The sequence below is a fragment of the Oryza sativa genome, chromosome 5, assembly GCF_034140825.1.
Source record: "Oryza sativa Japonica Group chromosome 5, ASM3414082v1".
Lineage (NCBI taxonomy): Eukaryota > Viridiplantae > Streptophyta > Magnoliopsida > Poales > Poaceae > Oryza > Oryza sativa.
In genome coordinates, this window is record NC_089039.1 from 1,893,458 (window position 1) to 1,913,365 (window position 19,908).

Sequence of the window (19,908 nt, forward strand, 5' to 3'; positions counted from 1 at the left end):
CTACCTCGCTGCTAGCCAAGATCAAGGAAGAGGCCAAAACTTGGGCCTTAGCAGAAGCGAAAAGTCTTAATAATTGGCTTTTATTTAGTTAGCTCGGATTTTAGTTATCTCGGATTGAAGGTCCTCAGCTTCTTTTTTTTCTTTTCACTTTGTAAAGTTCTCCTTCTCTATTCAATAAAATTAGCGCTCGTCGATTCGTTAAAAAATATTATTTCTATTAAACTATAAAACACACCTTTTCCTTTTCAAACTTCTTCAAAATACCTTTTAGAAAACATCATACAGTTCAAGAAAAAAAATTGCCTGGTATAAGAAACAGGAGTAAAAGGGCACCCAAAAAAAGCATGATAATTCGTGCTAACCTATAGTTTATTCGTCATGTGGTCTCATAAGTTCTTAAAAAGAAACTCAACAATGTAGATGGGCATAAAAACAGAGGATCGAAGACTAGACCTGAAAAAAAAAACTGAGACTACTGAAGCTATGTGACGTGTTCAACACGGATCGGCAAACACCCTAAAACACACGTCATCTTTTATTTAGAAACTAGGTGAAACCCCCACGCGTTACTACGGGAGTTTAGTATGATAATAATAAATAAAAATAGTATATAAAATAGCTAGACGATATAAGATTATGTTAACATGGTTTATGATAATTTAAATTTAAATAGTATATAGAATAATGATTTAAATATAAAAGTAAGTTGATATGGTTTTATTAAAGAAGAAAAGTAGGGAGACAGTTTGAACCATAGATTAATCATCTTAGAGATAAAAATAATTGAGGTGATACGGCTTAATGAAAGAAGAAAATGTGGAGCTAATTTGGACCATAGATTAATTATGTAAGCACTAAAAACAATTAATGTGATATGGTTTAATGAGAGAAGAGAGTAATATCATTAACTAATTGAAGATGAACTATATAGGTATATAGGATATTATAAAAAATAATGAAGAAATATATTGAAATATTATGTGAATTATGTGAGATGATGATGTAACATGCTTGCATTTTAAAGCTCTAAAATTTAATAAATTATAAAATTCTAGATAATATAGAATGTTTGTATGATATTTAAATGTAATGAGTGTTAGTGGATGATGTAGCATCTTTGCATATTAAGCTTTAGAAGTTACTGAGTTATAACTTTATAGTAAGAGAGGATATAGTACAAATACATACGCTCACACTCACCCCTATATATGCACACACGCACATCTTATCTCTATGAGCACCTCCGGAACATTGAGCCGGCATATATTGATATTGATGGCGAAGTCACCATGGACATTTTACTGTCGATGGATATGTCATCAACCACTGAAAGAATAATTAGCCGTAAATACAAACACATGTATCAAATCTAGAATTTGAATCGGAGTGGGTTGGTTCCACACCTAACATTACGCTCACTTCGCTTTACAAAAAACACACGTCATCTTTATGTTAAAAGGAAACGTTTGCTCTTTCACAAGCATGGCAACATCATGAAAACAAAATGCATGGTGCATGGTTCCACTACAAATTAACTCAACCGGAAGATATGATTTCTAGTACCATGACTACTTAACGTTGATCCCCATGGCCTACATGTATGTGAGCACAAGTGAATTCTGGAAGCTGTAGAGATCGAGCTACATTGATAAACTGATCATAAGTGAATTGATTCTTGAAGCTGTAGAGCTACACTGATAAACATCAATAATTCAAGATTGTACAAGATAGGACAACACACGCATCAACCTGCTTTGTGGCTTTGCATATGTACAAACAGCTACTAGCTTGGTACATGGGACCCACAGATTAGTTTCAGAGAAAACGAAGGGCATTACTCCTCAAGTGATGGGTCATTGGCCCCAGCCACACACTGAGATTCCAGTACTAATCCATGTGCTGGATTAATTAGATCCCTGCATTTACTCCTCTCTTTCTCTCACTGTCCAACTTAATTAGGGCATGTAAAAGTACCCTTTTGCTCGGACGGCTACAAGCTTAGCAGCTGTTCAATAATGATGTTATACTGCTGCTGCCACTGTACCATGCAAATTATGCAATTGAGGCTTATGGGTTTCCATGCTTATGCCCTCTCAATTAGTAGCTCTTAACCACCAAAATGTTTAGACTTTTTTAGTTGAGTAAATTGCATTGACGGTACACGAACTTGTCAGGTAAGTGCAATCAAGTGCATAAACTTTTAAAATACTCGTTTTGGTGTACGGACTTGTCTAGTGGTTGTGAACCAAGACCAAAATAACGTAGCATGGCTAATTTTACCAGGTTGGATGTAGATTAGGACGTGATATGCACATATGAGATGGGCATGAGATATGCTATATTTATAAACTCGGTTCTTACATTAACCTTCTTTTTGTTTCCACCCTTGCATCATTACTCAGGTTTTTTATGTCTTTCTTTGACAACAATCATGCCTTATTTTACCTTTTATTGAACATATATATATCACATGCATGTTTACATCGCATCCTAATCAGCACTTAAATAAATGAGATTAGTCTTGTTGTGTCCTTTTGGTCTTGGTTTACACGCACCAGACAAGTTCATGCACCAACACAAACATTTTATAAGTTTATGCTCTAGATTGCACCCACCTAACAAGTTTGTGTACCGCCAATGTAATTTACTCTTTTTAGGTCATGCACTAAAGTTCTACTCCCTCCGTTCTCTTTTGATTTACGTATTTTGGAAAACAGAAAATTCCATATTGATCAGCAGATTAAAGGGCGCCTGAAATCTCGTGCGATGCTTCATACCGCACGCCCGCTCATCTCGTTTCCATCAGCGCCGCGCCGCTCGTTACTCCCGCATGCAGGCCTACAACACGCCCTCTCACGCAGTCAACCTCGCCGCTCACGCTCGCCACCACCGCTTGCGTCGCGCTCGCCGCCCCGCTCTCGTCGCGCTTGCGGTCATGGCTGACCCGCTCGCCTCACTTGCTCGCGCCATGGAGGTTGTGCCGGACTCGGAGATGGAGGTAGCGCCGGTATCATCGTCGGAGTAGCGCCGGTCTCGTTGGAGGTGTTGCCGGACTCGGAGATGCTGCTGCCACCGAAGCGACGGCGTCGTGGGGCCATGCGCGGGCCAACGAAGCTACGGCGGCATGAGGCTATGCGCGGGATAACGAAGCGCTGGCGTAGACAGCTCGTTCGATGCGGATATGAAGAAAGGAGCGATGGAGTTACCGCTCCTTGGTCTCGCTGCTAGCCTGAAATACGAAGATCAAAAGGAAACGAAGGGAGTATAACATTTTCATAAGTTTTCACCACCCATGTTTAAGGTTAGACAAACAAAAATAATGACATGGCTCAATCAATCTTGAATTTTTTTTCTTTAATCCGTAACCTATCAAGTCTAGTTGTTAAAAATATATCTCATGAAAAATATATATGACAAATGAATCAAACACATGCCGTACTCAAAAAATGTGACTCAACAAGCTAAGTGCATGAATGCATGGGTGTTGAATCGAATAGACACGGGCATGAATGCACGCATGCTTTGCAGCCAATTTTTTTTCCCTTGATTATAAATGAGATATTTTGCAAAAGCAGGGATAAACTCCGGCAGACAAGTACTACATTCAATAAATACGGTCGCTAGCTAGGCGGCCCAACCACCACACTAAACTACACTAGTACGTGACCCCAGTAAAAAAAACGCGCAGTTGCAATTTACTCTCTCAATTCTAAATTATGAATATTTATGAAGGTTTTACATGGTATTGGGAAAAGTTTTAACGATTCTAATTAGTTAAGATGAGAAAATAGTTATATAAAATAAATGAAAGATAGTTATGACTGGTTAAGTTGAAAAAGTAAGGATATCTTCGATACAACTTTAACTTCTAAATTTAACTTTGGAAAATTTAACTCAGGAGCGTAGTTTGGAGTGATCTAAACTCCACACCACCTCTCTACTTCACTTCACTTTTTATAGTTTAAGCCCACTCCGTATTTTTTAAAGCCGAAACCGTTTAATTGTGCTTCAACTTTAAATGGGGTGGAATTAAAGCCCTACTAAACAAGTCCAATGTGAAAAAATTGATATATTATATAAAAAATTTTAAACAATAAAAATTTCTATATTTTATAACATATTTCATTGCTATATTTTACGACAGAGAGCGCTGAGGACCAATTTAGTTCGCGAAAAGAAAATTTTGGGGTGTCACATCGGATGTTTGACCGGATGTCGAAAGGGGTTTTTGGACACGAATGAAAAAAACTAATTTTATAACTTGCCTGGAAACCACGAGACGAATCTTTTGAACCTAATTAATCCGTCATTAGCACATGTAGGTTACTGTAACACTTATGACTAATCATGTACTAATTAGGCTTAAAAGATTTGTCTCATGATTTTCCCCTTAACTGTGCAATTAGTTTTTTAAATCTATATTTAATGCTCCATATATATGTTAAAGATTCGATGTGATGTGTTTAGAAAAAATGTTAGGGGAACTAAACCAGACCTGAAGCTAGAGAGATGAGAGTTGAGACAGAACAGTAACAGTAGCCTGCAGCACGACGACGAAAGTGTGGCTATGTCGTCGTCCGTCCCAGCTACCATTGAACAGAATTGAATTCTTGGTCCATCCCATCACATTGACACAGATAGTCACCCACGAAAAAGATTGTGTTAATTGAAACCATTACTAATAAATACATAAACTCATGTAATGTACGAGTAGTAGCTCTCTTTACAAGCGGCTCCCATTTTCCTTTCAGAGAAAAATCTTGACTGTTTTATCATAGCTTCTGAAAGTATTATGCTCGTAATAGACAGATCTACACATATGATTTTTCTCATATATACAATCTAAATATTTAAAAGTATATCATTGTTCAAAAATTTTGAAGTTTGACTTGAGACATGTTAAAAGCAGCCTGGAGTAATTTTGAAGCGTCACTTGCAGAATTAGCCAAACAATTTCTCCCTCTATATTAAGAGTTAAGAGTCTCATCAGAGTCTAAATCACAGAGAGGACAAACCCCATAAGCAAGAGGATATCAAGCAACGCAATTTGGATGAATTGTTCAGTTCAGTCACACCTGCGTGCACATACACACATGACACGGCTCAACATGAAAATGCAATCTGCATGAATATTTTCGCCTGCGTCTCCTAGTACCTAAAACCACCTTATTACTAGTGCTAACCCCTAACTAGTGAAATATATCACATTAGGGATTGTTTATGGTAGGAGAGAAACATCAAACACTTTCGGATCCTTCCAACAAATCGATGTCTACATTGAAAAAACAAAAATAAATTGGTGTCATGTAAGTATCACACTAATACTAATTACCTCCTCTCAACATGATGGGGTAGCACTTGTTTCGGCCATGTTCTCTCCTAGGACCCCATTAAATTTGTTTTATTGCTTCAGAACCTACTCAAGATAAGGTGGTCCAGGATAACAGAGGAGTACTGCTCTATTGAGGGCATGAAAATTGGCAGGGCCAACAGATAGCAATGCGCCGAAATTTCTAGTGCAAAGCATAAAGTTCAATGCAGGTTACTCTCAATTCAATCCCACTACTTTTGAATGCAGAACTAAAAACATATCTCAAACATAGAAAGCATATGCTCATGTAGTCATGAAATAAGAGTTATGTCACCCTAAATTAGAATTTCTGTTCCCCAAAGTCAGTTATTATAGAAGCATGTTCAGATCTACAGAAAATGCCAAAGCTTATTAGTGACGCTGAGGATCTCCCATTGACAAACATTCAGATCAACTGCTGGTGGAGTTGCAGACGAAGAAAGGTCATTCAGACAACTTTCTATGTACTATCAGACAACTTCAATAACAAGGATGATGTTAGCGAAGCACATTCTTTTGGGTACTAACCCACACTTCTGCACAAAATTGTGCGTGCACCTCGTAAGCCTTATGCCTCCAATCCCTGCCAATGGTGGTATACAGCACATGAGCATTTGCAGTAGAAAGAAATCACTGGACCCAACGGCACGAGGAAAACAAGGTTTATATCTAGCTATATTAGCAATTATACGCAATTTTATATGTGATTATTTTATTACAAAACCGTAATCAAAATTCAGGGAAAATGCAGCATACCAGCGAAGCCCGCATCCACCTTCCACCCACCCAATCGCAGTGAAGCCTTAACTGTTCATGCCCGAACTCAGTCTCTTCTGTAGAAGACCTGAAGTATACCATGTACCTGTCACCACTGTTAACCTTGGATATCACACCAACCCACCATCCATCATTCCAACAAGCATCAACTTCATCAAGTAAATTGAATCCACTGGTTACAGGGATATCTGGAGGACAGGGTCTGACGTGCTGCACTTCTATGGCTTCTGTCAAAGGAGTGATTTCATCATCAGCCTTCAATGCGTCATATTCCACTAAAATCTTGTTGTTAACATATTTTAGAGCAGTCCCCTGGAACCAAGCTCCATGAAAACCATCATCATTACTGGTGACTTCGACCTTGCTGCCTTTGGCAAATTTTTTTGTCACATTCTGAAATATAGCCAAAGGAAATAGAAAGCAGTGATCGTTAGCTTTATCAGTTGAAAGAAATACTGAAATACTACATGGCAATTGATCATCATCAGTGATAACGGATAACATTGTCACCAATCTTACACATTTGGGACTATATAGAGACCATTTCTTTTATGTAATTTTGTCAAACCTAATAGGATCTTCCTGAGATGCCTTTCAATTAACTTGGTTTACTGGATGGGAAAGTAGTAGTGCTAATGAAAAAGAGTAGAGAAAAGGCGATTGAGTTAGGATTTGCTTGAATCTTTCACAAGTTACAGTTTTCACAAGTCATAACTCAATACAGAATGATTTGCACAATTGATTGCCTGTTTAGTATGCCATGAAGGAGGATCATAAATATCTTTGATTTCACTTTTAGCAATTAGTTATATACCATTTCTGGCACATGAGCAAAGGTCGTTTAGGGTTAGACCTTATGATGAGTTGATCATATGAAGGAAAGAATTTCAGAACTAAAGGGTTTATGTGATTCTAAAAAAGGTTTTTTTTTTTTGCAAAATACTATTATCGTGATATCGTCTAAAAAAAGTGAAAAGAGATTCTTTAGAAAGAAAACCCTATGCTTCAACTTCCTATTGACTGTATTGCACAACACAGTGTATTTATAGAGCGAAAAGGCATTACATAACCACAATGCCATGATCACAAGTCAAATCCAATGAACAATTTGTCTACCTATGAATGTGTTTAACAGCAAGAAAATAAAGTGATAAAGTTTAGTACAAGTGTGAGTGTGTCAGTAACAAAGATATTGCAGGTCTAAGATATAAAAGCTTATTAACTTATCCAAGCTAACGATAGTTGAACTTTAAAAGGTTCAATGAAATATATCTTAGGTTCCTAACAGAAACGGTAGAAGAACACTGTACAGTTCACTGGAAATATAGCAGAAAAGTGTAACCCAGTTCTAATTAAAAAAGTATCCAAAAGGAGCATCACTAGTCACCACAAATCTTAGATGCACTGATAGCCTGATGCAACATATATTATTACCAAACAACACCTGGCCATATTGCAGTCAACAGTTAAAGGCTCATGTACCAATACAAATTGCAATTTTCAAAAGGCCAATTCGTGATAAAGAGAGAAGAGTTAAGAATCATTCCTTAAGAACCATATATGGACAACAGATAGAAGCTTTAAGAATCCTTAAATATATTACTTCCTCTGTTTCACAATGTAAGTCATTCTACCATTTCCCACATTCATATTGATGTTAATGAATCTAGATAGATATATATGTCTAGATTCATTAACATCAATATGAATGTGAGAAATGCTAGAATGACTTACATTGTGAAATGTAGGGAGTAGCATGTAAAACAATCCAGGGATCATCTACATTAATATATTAAGTACCTTAAACTAAAGTTTAATAAATATTCCAAAGAAAGATTGCGTACAAACCTGTGTAACTTGTTGCCACTGATCATGGGTCCAGTCATACCGAAGTCTAAGTGCCTTTTGGTCCAATTGAATCTCCTTTCCTGAGTGTGCTGCCTTAAATGTATATCTAAATTCAGGATGAACATCAGTAATCACCCCTAGCCACCAACCATTGCCTTGGAAGCCTTCAACCTCATCATTGATGCAGAAAATAATAGCTGATGCATGTTGCGGGTGAGGCCTGATATGCTTCAGATCAACAATCTCCTTGGGCAACACACTACCATCATTCTTTGAACAATTGTAATCCACTAAAAGACTGTTCTTCCAGATAGCCTTCTCCACAGCTGCAGAGAACCAAGCAACAACAGAATTGCCTTCTAACTTGGCAACTTCCACCTGTGTTCCTTTCTTATATGGCATTGTCTTAGATATCCCCTGGCAGGCAAAAGGCAGTGAGGTAGCAGATAATGAATAAAAGATGGAGGGGAACACCATGCTAGTCCAAACAAAAATGCCTTAAAGAAGCGGAGCAAGTCTAAAACTGCAATTAATCAAAACAACTGAAGTACACAAATCTAGTTTTAGAAATCAAATAAGGAAGTCCAAATTCCTGCGTTCTAATAAATGATGCTACGTGCAAGACACCGCTAGAATCTCAAATATACAAGTCCGGACACTGGATCTCCAGGTTAGAGCTTCAGATTCTCAACAGGAAACATTTGCAATACCATCAGGCTCAAGGAGTTAGATCACAACATCTTATGGCAAAAACAAAAACATGATAGTGTTAGTAAGGTTGCTTCAATAATGCACATAAACTGGAGTAACCATTCCAGCATGAGCTATGCGAATCAAACAGCATTCAGCATATCAACTTGTTTGATCTATCAACTGTAACCATCATTTTATGACCAAAGCAAGTGATTAAAGTCGTTTGATCGCAACATCCAGTTTAACCTAGACTAATTAAGTCCCTTATTATGATAGTAAATGGGGAAAAAAAGACCAATGCATTTCTAATCTATCTCCTTCAGTAGCAACTAGCAAGAAGGGCTCGCCGAATTCTCTAATCTCGATAACAAAATCAGATACATTCTCTGATACAAATTCTTCACAAAATTGCGTACATTTTGTCAGTTTGGAAATTGGAAGCTGGAGATTGTACCATATTCTCCGGGGAGAGCCACTCGCCGGCGACCCACTCGAGGTGGGGGCGGACGTCGGCGGCGTCGAACTCCACCACCTCCCTCGTCTCCGGGAAGCACACCGCGACCCTCCCGCCCGCCGCCGCTCGCCCCCCCCCGAGGGCGACCCCGACCCACCACGCCCCGCCCTTGAACGCATCCACGACGGCGTGCTCCGCCGGTGGCACGCCGCGCGGCGCGTCGGGCGGGCGCGGGCGTAGCTGGGACGCCGCGACGACCTCCCCGAGCGGGCAGCCGGAGCCGTCGTAGGCGACGGTGTAGCCGCGAGGGTTAGCGTGGGAGGCCGTGACGGAGGCGGGGAAGTGGGCCCCGCGGTATCCGGGCTCGTCGGGGAGCACTTCCACCAGGTCTCCGGGGCGGAACTGATCCGGGGCAGGCGCCGCCGCCGCCGCCGTCGCCGGCGGCGGGTTGCGGCGGAGGCGCGGCGACCTCATCGGCGGGAGAGTGGAGGGGGGCACTGGACGGGGTCAAGTGAACTGGAGAGTAAACTGCAGAGAGATCCTACAGAGACAGTAGCACCGTCCGATCGGGGAGATGGAATGGACGGTTGCTATTGCTTCGATGGTCTGAATAATTTGTTATACGTATAAGAAAAATAGAAACCCCCCTACGAGCTTATAGTAAGGCCGCCTACATTTGAAAAACAGAGAATTTTTATAAATGGTCATTCTCGCCGCACGAATGACCGCACGAAAAATGTATCTTATTACATTTGAAAAACAGAGAATTTTGATACTAATGGAACGTAGGATTAATTAAATATTAATTAAAAACTTGAAAAATTAATTAGTATGATTTTCTAAAACAACTTTCCTATAGAAAATTTTTACAATACCACACCATTAGCAGTTCAAGAAGCGGAAAATTGAGAAAAGATAGCACAGAACGTAGCCTTATACGAGAATTAAGCCCGTTTCCCCATCAAATTTTGGCAAACTTGATTGATAATTGAACAGTTTTACCCCCATGAAATTCACACCTTAGCGCATACGGTTCAGAAGAATTTGACCGCTTTCATCTATGAAATGGAAACATGACTGTCAACCAGGTGTTAAAATCTGAAACGTCTTGCTAAACTCACAGGCACATGTAACGTTTGCAGCAGTTAAAGGGGAAAAAATGCTGTCCTTTACAGATGCACATCAACAAGGCATAAGCCCATTGGATTCCTTCACATTCACAGTAACAGAAATCAAACTCACCCCAAAAAAATCAATGTATTCCCTGTTAATAGACATTTGTACACAAGCAATTTCTTCAGGTCAAAAAGAAGGCGTAAAAGGAGGAAAAAGAACCTAAGTGTTAGTTCCTGTGTCGAGGTCGTATAACTCAAGATAGTAGTCCAAGCAAAGCATCCGAGGTGTACATATCATATATCATTCTTGGGCTCTCCTAGCTCAGGATGTGTTGCTGCAAACTGATCCGATTTGTCCAGTAGATCCCTGCAAATTGCAATGTGTGCTGATATCACTCAAGGTTACCTGGAGCTGATATAGCGGATAAAAGGTGCGCCATAGTACCAAGCTCCGCATGTGTTCAATCATCTGGATCCATCTCCTCATCCTGTTCTGAGGATTTATTCATGTCACTTCTATCAGATTCCTGCTGTGTGTCTTGGCTAGAATCATCTTCAGGCAAGTCGCCGTCGTAATCCTCATTTTGAGGCTCATTATTCTTGGTAGACACCATGGCCAAGCTGCGAACCATCCAATCAGGACACTCTTCTTCACCTCCAAATAGGAGCCTACCATGGCTATCTTTCGTCGACTGAACACCAGGTGACTTTGGCGTTCTACAAGAACACTCTGGTAATGGGTGGGCAAGAAAAGATACAGGTTTTGACAGCATCGCTGATTTTACAATGCCTTCTACACTTGCACTGTTATTGAGATGTTGGCGTGCAGCCAATGTCCAATTCCGTGGCGGGTGATACCGATGGTCACTAACATTTTCGAAAAGCGCAGAAATAGTCTTTCTGTTCATAAAAAGGGAAGGCATATGTCAAATCATGTAACATTAAGTATCCAGACATACTGATGGTATAAGATAATAAAGGTGTTATACCTGTCAGGCCTATAGGTTATACCAGATGGGGTTTGGTATAGCCGATGCCCCATGATCAAACTTGAGTAGTCTGGCCAGCCACTCCCATCATTATGAAACCCAGGAAAGAATGCATCAGCTTCAACCGAAACAAAATAATCAAGTGCGTCCCAGAGCAACCGATGCGCTTGCCTTCTAAATTCAACGGGAGAAGGATCTGGTTCTGTGTCATTCTCACCAATCCAGCCATACCAGCCTACTTTTTCATGAGCATAGTATGGCCTTGCAGGAGGTGGTGGCAGCGGTCTTGGGCGAGGCCCTGCTCTCTTCCATTCGTCAACGAGTTCTTTCTCAGTTTTGGGAGGTGGAGGGTGTGCCATATCTGATGCAAGAGGAGCCTCTGGGCCAACTAAATCAGATAACTCCCTCTGACTACATACAGAAGTGCGATCAACTAAGTTGGCATACATAGCTCGTAGTGGAATAAGTATTCTCTGTCCACCAAAAGTTTCAGAACCAGCCAAGTATATTATTGTAGTTGATGGATAACCTAATGCCTGAAGCAGAAGTCCAACCTGCAAAAGTGCAGATTGAAGCACCGCACAAATTGGCAACCAAAATGAATCGATAAGCACATGACATGTTAAACACAGTAATTAGCAAACTGTATCACCCTGATTCTATGGAAGAGATTAAGTTCACAGAAATAACTATTTGTCTACTTGGTACAGAAAACCGGTACCCAATAGTAATGCAAGGCATCTTGAAGGAAGAAACGAAACAATTCAAATTTAAGAAGTCTTTCTAGCTGATTTGTCTCATTTTTCCTGTGCATACGAGTGTGATTGTACAGTTAGAGATCGTTGAGACCATTTCTCTCATACCCTATATACGTATGTGAAAAGGCATAGTATCTAGTTCCACGAAGATAAATCTGAACTGCATGCATTCTAAAGTAAAACAGCATAGCACTCTTAATGAACAGCTGAAGCTCAAATTTTAATATTCACAATGTAATACAGGGCTAAACATCAATTGTATATAAAACATAAAGGAAAGATTCGCCAAGGGAAAGGAGAAACCAACAACTGGCAGTAAAACTATCTTGTTCTGCTTCTCATTTTTTCCCGAGCTCGGATTTCTTGTACTTGTACTGTTTACATTATGTTCACAAAACTAATTCCTGATTTTGGAATTACATGGGTCTGAAGCACTGCAGTATATGTATTATATCTATTAAAACAAGTTCAAAAAGAGACTCGATATTTGCTCCCAAGGTCTAGGTATTACCATGCTAATAAGAGAAAACAAAAAGGACTAACACCGTTGATTGTGGGTATAGATTAATCAGATATATATCAGACTGCTGCCAAATGTATAAGAATACAGTTGAACTTTTAGAAATAACTTGCGAGTTGTATAACAATATAAATCCTACTTTCAATTAGACTATGATTGAGCTAAATTACGCAAATTCTGCTAGTTTCTACTAAGAAGCAGAATGTTTTCCTCAAAATTGTACGTATGAAGAATTACATCCTAGTTCAGTGAGCAATTGACTAGAGTATACCATTACAAACAAACTAACCTCTTCTGGCATGAGTGGACATGAACCATTTATCTTCCTGGACACTGAATCAACTGATAATTGTTCCTTTACAGTTCCTCGTTTGATCATCTGATTCCTTCTATATTGAATAAGTTCTGTATGAATATCCTAGAGAAGAAGAAACTAACAGCCAGTCAAACAATAACTGCTAGGAAGATATTAGAAGGATATCCATCTGCTTACATTAGAAATTTAATCCAAATTACACAAACCTGGAACAGTTCAGCACAACCATGAAAAGCTAGAGTATCTCTTAGCAGTCCTGGGTGATATGCTAGATAAGGACGACCAGATACACGTAATCTGTACAAATTTACCGGTGTTATGCGAACAGCAAATCACATCAGCTTGTTGAATTTCAAATCTTATAGTTGCCGCGGTTTCAAATCCAAAATTTTCCATCTTTCATAGTTTCACAATAGACTATGCATCCAGAGGTGACCCAAATCAAAATTTTCCAGTACCAAGGAAATGCTTCAAAATTCTTAAGGAACATCTTTTTTCTTTGAAATTTGTGAAAGCCAACTACTGGCTCAAGATTTAAGAAGGCAGGGAAAGATCACCAGCAATATTGCATATTGAGTTCAGGGGAAAGAATGACCGAATCACCTGCTAACTATTTGGTTCCCGAGAGCACGAATTTCTGGACGGAACTTCAAAGCATGGAAGGCTACCCTGCATCTAAGCCTCTGAAATTCCTCCAAGGTTGCTGGAAGGATTGACTGCAGATGTAAAAGTTCTAAGTCCACAATTAGCCGCAGAAAGAAACAAAATAGTGTTAGTGCGGCCTGGAAGATACCTGGAGACATTTGCCTCCATTAATGATTATCCCAATAACTTTTGACTTGGAAAGTTTTGGCAGGACTTCTGTCACGTAATATTCTGGAGTAGCCGAGTTTTTAGGTGATACTGTGGGAAATTTTATCTTTTTTCTAGCCTCCCTGAGATCCTTTGGCAAACCACGCACAATAGCTACATCACTGGAAAGTGCGGAAATGAACTGATCTTCATCATATAGATATGAAAAGCTCTTGAATTTTGAACTGCAAGATCAAAACAAGAGAAAAAAAAAAGAAAAACTATAGTTAGAGGTCAAGCCTAAAAGGGACAAAGAAATAAATGTATCACAAAAACAAATAACAAAGGAGACAGGGACCTGATGCCTTTTGCACGTGTCGTTGCTTGAATCTCAGGAATAACTAGGGTGGCATTTAAGAGCCTGGCAACGGCGACAAGATCACAGATCTAACAAAAGGAAATATGTCATGGACCTACAGGCTAAAGAACACATGAATGTGAACTTTACACAAGGAAACTTACTGAAGATTGTATCTTCTCAAAGCCACCATAGATCTTTGCATAAATAAAACCATTATGATAATCCAGAGCTGCAAGGCAAGTCAAAAAATTTTTTGATCAAGGTTTGAGTTCCAGGTTTTACAAGTATGCAGTGACATTGAAAACAGATCAGTCAGCATATTTATCCACAACCATATGCAGGAAAAGGAAAATCATGGAATTAATGTCTAAGGTCCAACCACACAGCACTGGAACACTCGGGATCGATCATTATAAATGAGCCGCAAAAACAAAACAATAGAATGTAAAATAAAAGTTTGGTCACTCATTCAGAATCAGAATAAAGGTAGGCTGCTCAAATTAAGCTATTGAACTAACTGAATAAATAGATTTGGAAACATAAGATGAAAAAAAATATGCAAGCATGGTAAGCAAAGGATGGATGCAAAATTACCAGGGTAGATTTTTCTAGGTTTCGCATAAGGGTGTAAATGATCAAGTGTACTCAACGAACCCCACAATCTCCGGGGTCGAGGCCTCTGCGTAAATCATGAAGCAATAAAAAAAGGATATCATCAATTTGTATTCAACTGATGCTTGAAACTCATGGTCTCTCAAAGTGTAATTCGCCGTCAAACTTATACACTGAAGATACTGAATGTAACAATTGATAGTTGAACGTAGTCACAACTTATGACTTACTGGTCCAAACGGAAGGACATCATCCATATGCAGACTATATCTTGTGATTCCCCCAGCAGAATAATTCGCAAGGAAAAGGTGCACCAGCAGCGATAGCATCGACAGCACGATGCCAATCGCTGTGGCCAACTTGAATTTGCTCTTGAGGAGCATCTTATTTCATTAATCTCAGCTCCAGATCCTGCTGAGAAGAGATCCAAGGTCAATCCTTAGGCAGATACATCAGGGGGCTAAATGTGATGCCAAGACATGTTAGAATATATCGTGTTTATTTGGATATGCATCGCATGTTATCTCAAGCCGTCCCTCTTGGTATATCCCCCGATTTTGTTTCTATAAGTCGGTTGAGCAGATAATAGGAAGGTTCGTGCCTATATGCATTCCGCATTATTGTCAATCCAATCTATCGCATCGAGTCCTATCACGCTCTCAAGACACCATAACATTTTTTAAATTGAAGAAAAAAAAAAGACAGTGAGGCGTAGATTTGCACATGATGTTTGATACAGCCTTAGCTAATGGTTAAACTATCAGCCAGCGAGTAACCACTAAGCTAAGTTAATTAACAATAACTCCGTAAAAGTGCCCGCCCCTGACAGTCTATTTGGTTGGAGGGAGTTTCTAGGAGGGATTGGGAGTTTAAAGGGATGAGGCTATTTGACTGTTTTGTTTGGTTGGGGGACATGGGAATTTTGGTGGGATGGGGATGGGGAATTGAGGAATGAACTCCCTCCTTTTCAATACCTAGGTAGGGGCAGGTAATTGGGAGGGAATTCCTCCTTTACTTCGCCTAAACAAATCTCAGCCATCCGTTTTCATTAATGATCTAATCTCCAACTAAACTCCCTATCAATTTCCACCACCTCTACCAAACAAGAGACTAGGATGAAAAATCAAATTCCCATCTTAATCTCACCATCAATTTCCTCGTGTAAACTCCCAATCCCCTTCCCTCAAGTTGCCAAACAAGCCGTGAATTCATCCTAAACCTTAAGGTGTAGTAGAAATGGCCACTACTGACTGTGGCCGGGGGTAGAGGGCAATGCGCCACTGGATTCAGAGCGGTGGAGGGGGAAGCCCACCCTGCGACACAAGACGATGCGACCACGAGATCTCCCCACCACCGCAGGGGCAGACCTAGCTTCCAGATCTACAAGGCTGAAGGCCAAAATCGGAGAGGAAAAAAAAAACGAGGGAGGGGGGGGTGCGGGGTCCGGGTGCTCACCGGAGCGGAGGCGGAGAGCAGCAGGACGACGGGGCACCCACCGCTGCTGCCCCCCCTCCCTCCCTCCCTCCCCCTCCTCCTCGGCGGCGGGAATCGGCGAGGAGACGGGGATTGGGCAGTGGAGGCCGCAGGTGGTGATGGAGATCGGCGGCACGCGACGGCGCAGCCGCAGGCAGAGAGTGAGGACTCGATGTCGATGGAGATCGATCGATCGATCGATGGATCCTTGTTTCTTTGTTACAACAAGGCCGCCAGCACAAAAGAGGCCGGCCCATTAAGCTAGTGGAGATGGAAATGAAGCGGCATGTTAAGGGCTCCTTTGAAACTAATATTTTTAAAGGGACTATCTAAAAAACTGCCATAAGTTCTTTTAAGAGAAAAACTTTCAAATCTAACTATAATATAATTTAACTATAACTATACTATATCTATAATATAGCTTGTATATAAATATTAGAATAATACATGCAACTTTATATCTAACTTATATAGATATTACAATGTAGTTACACTACTATAACTATGTTATAGTTACATTTGAAAGTTTTTATTGCCAAAAAAAAAGTTGGGCAATTTTTTTAGCAATTCCATTTTTAAAAAGTTTAGTAGTTCATTCATATGAAAAAAATTTCCTAATGTGACCACATTTGGATCATATGAATAGTTATCGAAAAAATCATATGAAATTCTTTTGGATTGGCTCAAAACGTAGGAATTCTAACATGAGCTTCAACCTGTTGGAAAAATCATTTTTCGTCATTCTCTCTCTTTCTTATTCCTGCGCTTTTCCAAACTGCTAATCCAATATTTTTCATGTATTTTTTTTCCAATAATCCATAGGATTTGAGCTATACGGCACTTCAATCCTATATTTCTCTTGTTTTTGCGTTTTCAGAATCATGCGTTCCAAAAGAGCCCTAAACAACTTGAATGTTTACCGATACATGTAAACATGCGATACGGGTTTTTCGTACCACAGTCTCGATCCGCTAATAAACCCAATCAAGTAACACCACATGTCTGATATTTCATGCTCACTCCCGTGCACCAACTATAACGCTTAAAATAATTCAACAATATAACTAATTTGTTTGCTAATTTGATTTAAACCGACTCGCTTGTTAAGTGAACGTGCGAGGAAACTTCAAAAGTCGTCAAATATAGTAAAACAGATGATAAAACATGCCAATAAATATGTGTATGAACCTCTTGAGTCTACAACATCCATTGAATAGATCATATTTTCATGAATAGTTACACATTGGTCCTATCAAATAAAAATAACTTTAATAGACTTATATCAATATTAATACTCCTTTGTTCATAAGTATAAGTGTTCTTGTGCTGTTTTTCGATATTAAGGTAGAAGGGGAAAAACTCGTATGTCCATCATTAAAGCCAATTTGAATTCACATACTCTCTCCGGTTCCCTAACTTTTGACATTTCGAACAACAATGATACAACATATGAAACATATCTTTGATTATAATTTTCTATTATAATATATATAAATAAGTAAATACTTAAGTCTATTAAAGTATTATTAAAACTAATTATATATCGTGTTATAGTGTCTTCAAGCTAAATAGTTTTAAACTAAATACTTTAAAAGTTACTGGTAGTCAAGTTCTAATTGTTTTATCTTAATATTTTTAAAACACTAAGAATTATAAATCGGAGGGAGTAAATGCTTACATATGTTACAAAATTTAAATGCCTGGAATATTTATATTTATGGACGAATAGAATATATACATTTTGCTTTTAATTAAGATCTTAAGAGAACCTTATCCTTTATCTTTCTAACAATAGAAAAGGAGTCAAGACAGCCCTAGCCGGGCAGCCCCATGTAAGGCCCCACGGTGGCAATGAAATGTCATGATCTACATCAATGGACTTTGGATTCCAGACCCCCATTACACATGGCACAGCACAGCATTGCCAGCAGGTTAACAAAACAATAAGCAAACTACTCCAACAAAGAGCAGAGGATGCATGCATGCTTACAATGCAAGAGATGCAGAGAGTGAGCCCTGCACTATGTACCACACACACAGACACACTTAGGGTGAGTTTGAGAGATAGGGGATTGAGAAAATTGGGAAGCCATTAGTGCATGATTAATTGAGTATAAACTATTTTAAATTTCAAAAATAGATTAATATGATTTTTTAAAGCAACTTTTCTATGGAAAATTTTTGCAAAAAACACATCGTTTAGTAGTTTGGGAAGCGTACGCGCGAAAAACGAGGTGTTTTCTCACCCTATGTCACACAAACGAACACAGCCTTACTCTTGTTCATTCCTTTGCTTGATTTGGGTATTTGCCACCATGCATCCAATGCAAGTAGTGAAGCAGATGCATACTTATTGCACACCTTGACAGGGAGTACTGTATAGTTTCTTCTCTAGGTCTGGTGATGGCTACCAATGATTCAGAAACTGCATCCACCGTGCTCTCTGGTTGGAATCAATGCTTTGATAAGGATATCAGCTCAAGCTATGCAATCCTCAAAATAGGGGTAGGGGTGGGAACATAAGAGGCAAGGTTTGGTCTTTGATACTCAAATTGTTGAATACTCGCCTATGGTGCGGATTAGTCATTGTTTTGGGGCATATCTAGTCAAACTTTATAAACTTTGGACATTTGCCTTGTTATATAAAGTTTCACAACATTTTCCTCAATAAATAACTGGAGAGAGTATTGGATGCACACAATTATGCAATTTGTGAAAACACCAGGTGGCTTTAATTTGTCCAATACTTCAAATATATTTTTTTCTTACTTCTTATACATATCAGAAGATAATTTTCCCGGTTGCGAAGTCCTGCCGAATAAACTAGGCATCCTATGGATAAAACCATCACGAATATTGGTATTGTTTTTAACGATTATACAATATCCATCGCGAATATTAACTTTTTTTTGTTTATTTTGTCATATAAAAAAACCTTAATACAATAGTCTATTTGTAAAATTAGGTGTCGAATATATAGTGGAATATCTGGTTCCTAGCGGCACGATATGTGTCGTGTTCCAAAGAAAAAAGTATATGTTGTACTTGCATCCTTTGAAAACACTCTTCTATGACAGTGTCCAAGTTAACAAATGATCTAATAGTTGTGCTACCCAAATTGATATCCATTTTTTTTAAATCATTGGTTTTTCAAAAACAAACTTAAAAGATTTTTCAACCTTAAATCAAAATGGCATATCACCCTGAATATGGTCTAAAGATGATAAGTAAACAATATGAAAAGTTCAAGAAAGAATGGTGTCCGGTTTTGAATTTTATGCATGAATAAAAAAACATGTTAAAAATTAACGAAAATATGCAAGAGCTCTATAGAATTTAACATCGATGGCAACATGCTATTTTTACCTATAAGGCAGTACAACTATTATACTAGTATACTGTATGAACTAATGCTCTGATTCAATTAATACCTGCAGCATACCAGCATGTAGCCATGTACACAAATATAGAATTAAAGGCTGAGCCTGCAAATTGTCTCCTCTCTTGACCCCATGAAGTTAATTTGTCTTGATGAATAACACATGCATCTTCCATTCCCTAGGGGAAATGAATGCTAGAAATAGAAAGAGCAAGCTAGCTCCTGGGAACTTAGCATTCCATGATGGTGATGCCCTCTTCTACAACTCACTTGAGATTGTGTGCTCATCCACCTGCTTGCCATCAAATGGCTTTGGATTCTGGAGCACTACAAGTTTAGAGCAATATATTGATTACCCTCTCATCATGGTGAGATAAATATCTATATGGTTTACCTTAACTTCAACAGCTCAGAGTAATATGTATTTCCTTCGGTTTCAAAATTCTTAACGTTTTGAACACGGTTAGAACC

General features: G+C 39.0%; 2 protein-coding genes across 5 annotated transcripts; both read right to left on the reverse strand.

Annotated features, from left to right (window-relative positions):
• Positions 1-5,619: 5,619 nt before the first annotated feature.
• LOC4337716 (protein AGENET DOMAIN (AGD)-CONTAINING P1) lies at positions 5,620-9,618 on the reverse strand. The gene is made up of 4 exons (XM_015782029.3): positions 9,123-9,618; positions 7,976-8,392; positions 6,107-6,520; positions 5,620-5,933 (listed from the first exon to the last, which is right to left on the reverse strand). Exons 1-4 carry the CDS (start codon positions 9,594-9,596, stop codon positions 5,919-5,921), a joined length of 1,320 nt encoding a protein of 439 aa, XP_015637515.1. The 5' UTR covers positions 9,597-9,618; the 3' UTR covers positions 5,620-5,918.
• A 626-nt stretch (positions 9,619-10,244) lies between these two features.
• On the reverse strand, positions 10,245-16,245 carry LOC4337717 (protein EMBRYO SAC DEVELOPMENT ARREST 30). Of its 4 annotated transcripts, XM_066310716.1 has the most exons (12): positions 16,041-16,245; positions 15,898-15,965; positions 14,816-14,996; positions 14,568-14,652; positions 14,135-14,202; positions 13,971-14,059; positions 13,614-13,857; positions 13,424-13,536; positions 13,027-13,117; positions 12,794-12,922; positions 11,227-11,780; positions 10,245-11,137 (listed from the first exon to the last, which is right to left on the reverse strand). In XM_066310716.1, exons 3-12 carry the CDS (start codon positions 14,966-14,968, stop codon positions 10,699-10,701), a joined length of 1,965 nt encoding a protein of 654 aa, XP_066166813.1. In that variant the 5' UTR covers positions 14,969-14,996; positions 15,898-15,965; positions 16,041-16,245; the 3' UTR covers positions 10,245-10,698. The 4 variants fall into 4 exon arrangements, with proteins under 4 accessions (XP_066166813.1, XP_015640482.1, XP_015640481.1 ...); XM_015784996.3 differs by lacking the exon at positions 15,898-15,965; XM_015784995.3 differs by lacking the exon at positions 15,898-15,965 and having other exon boundaries at positions 14,816-14,999.
• Between the last annotated feature and the right edge of the window lie 3,663 nt (positions 16,246-19,908).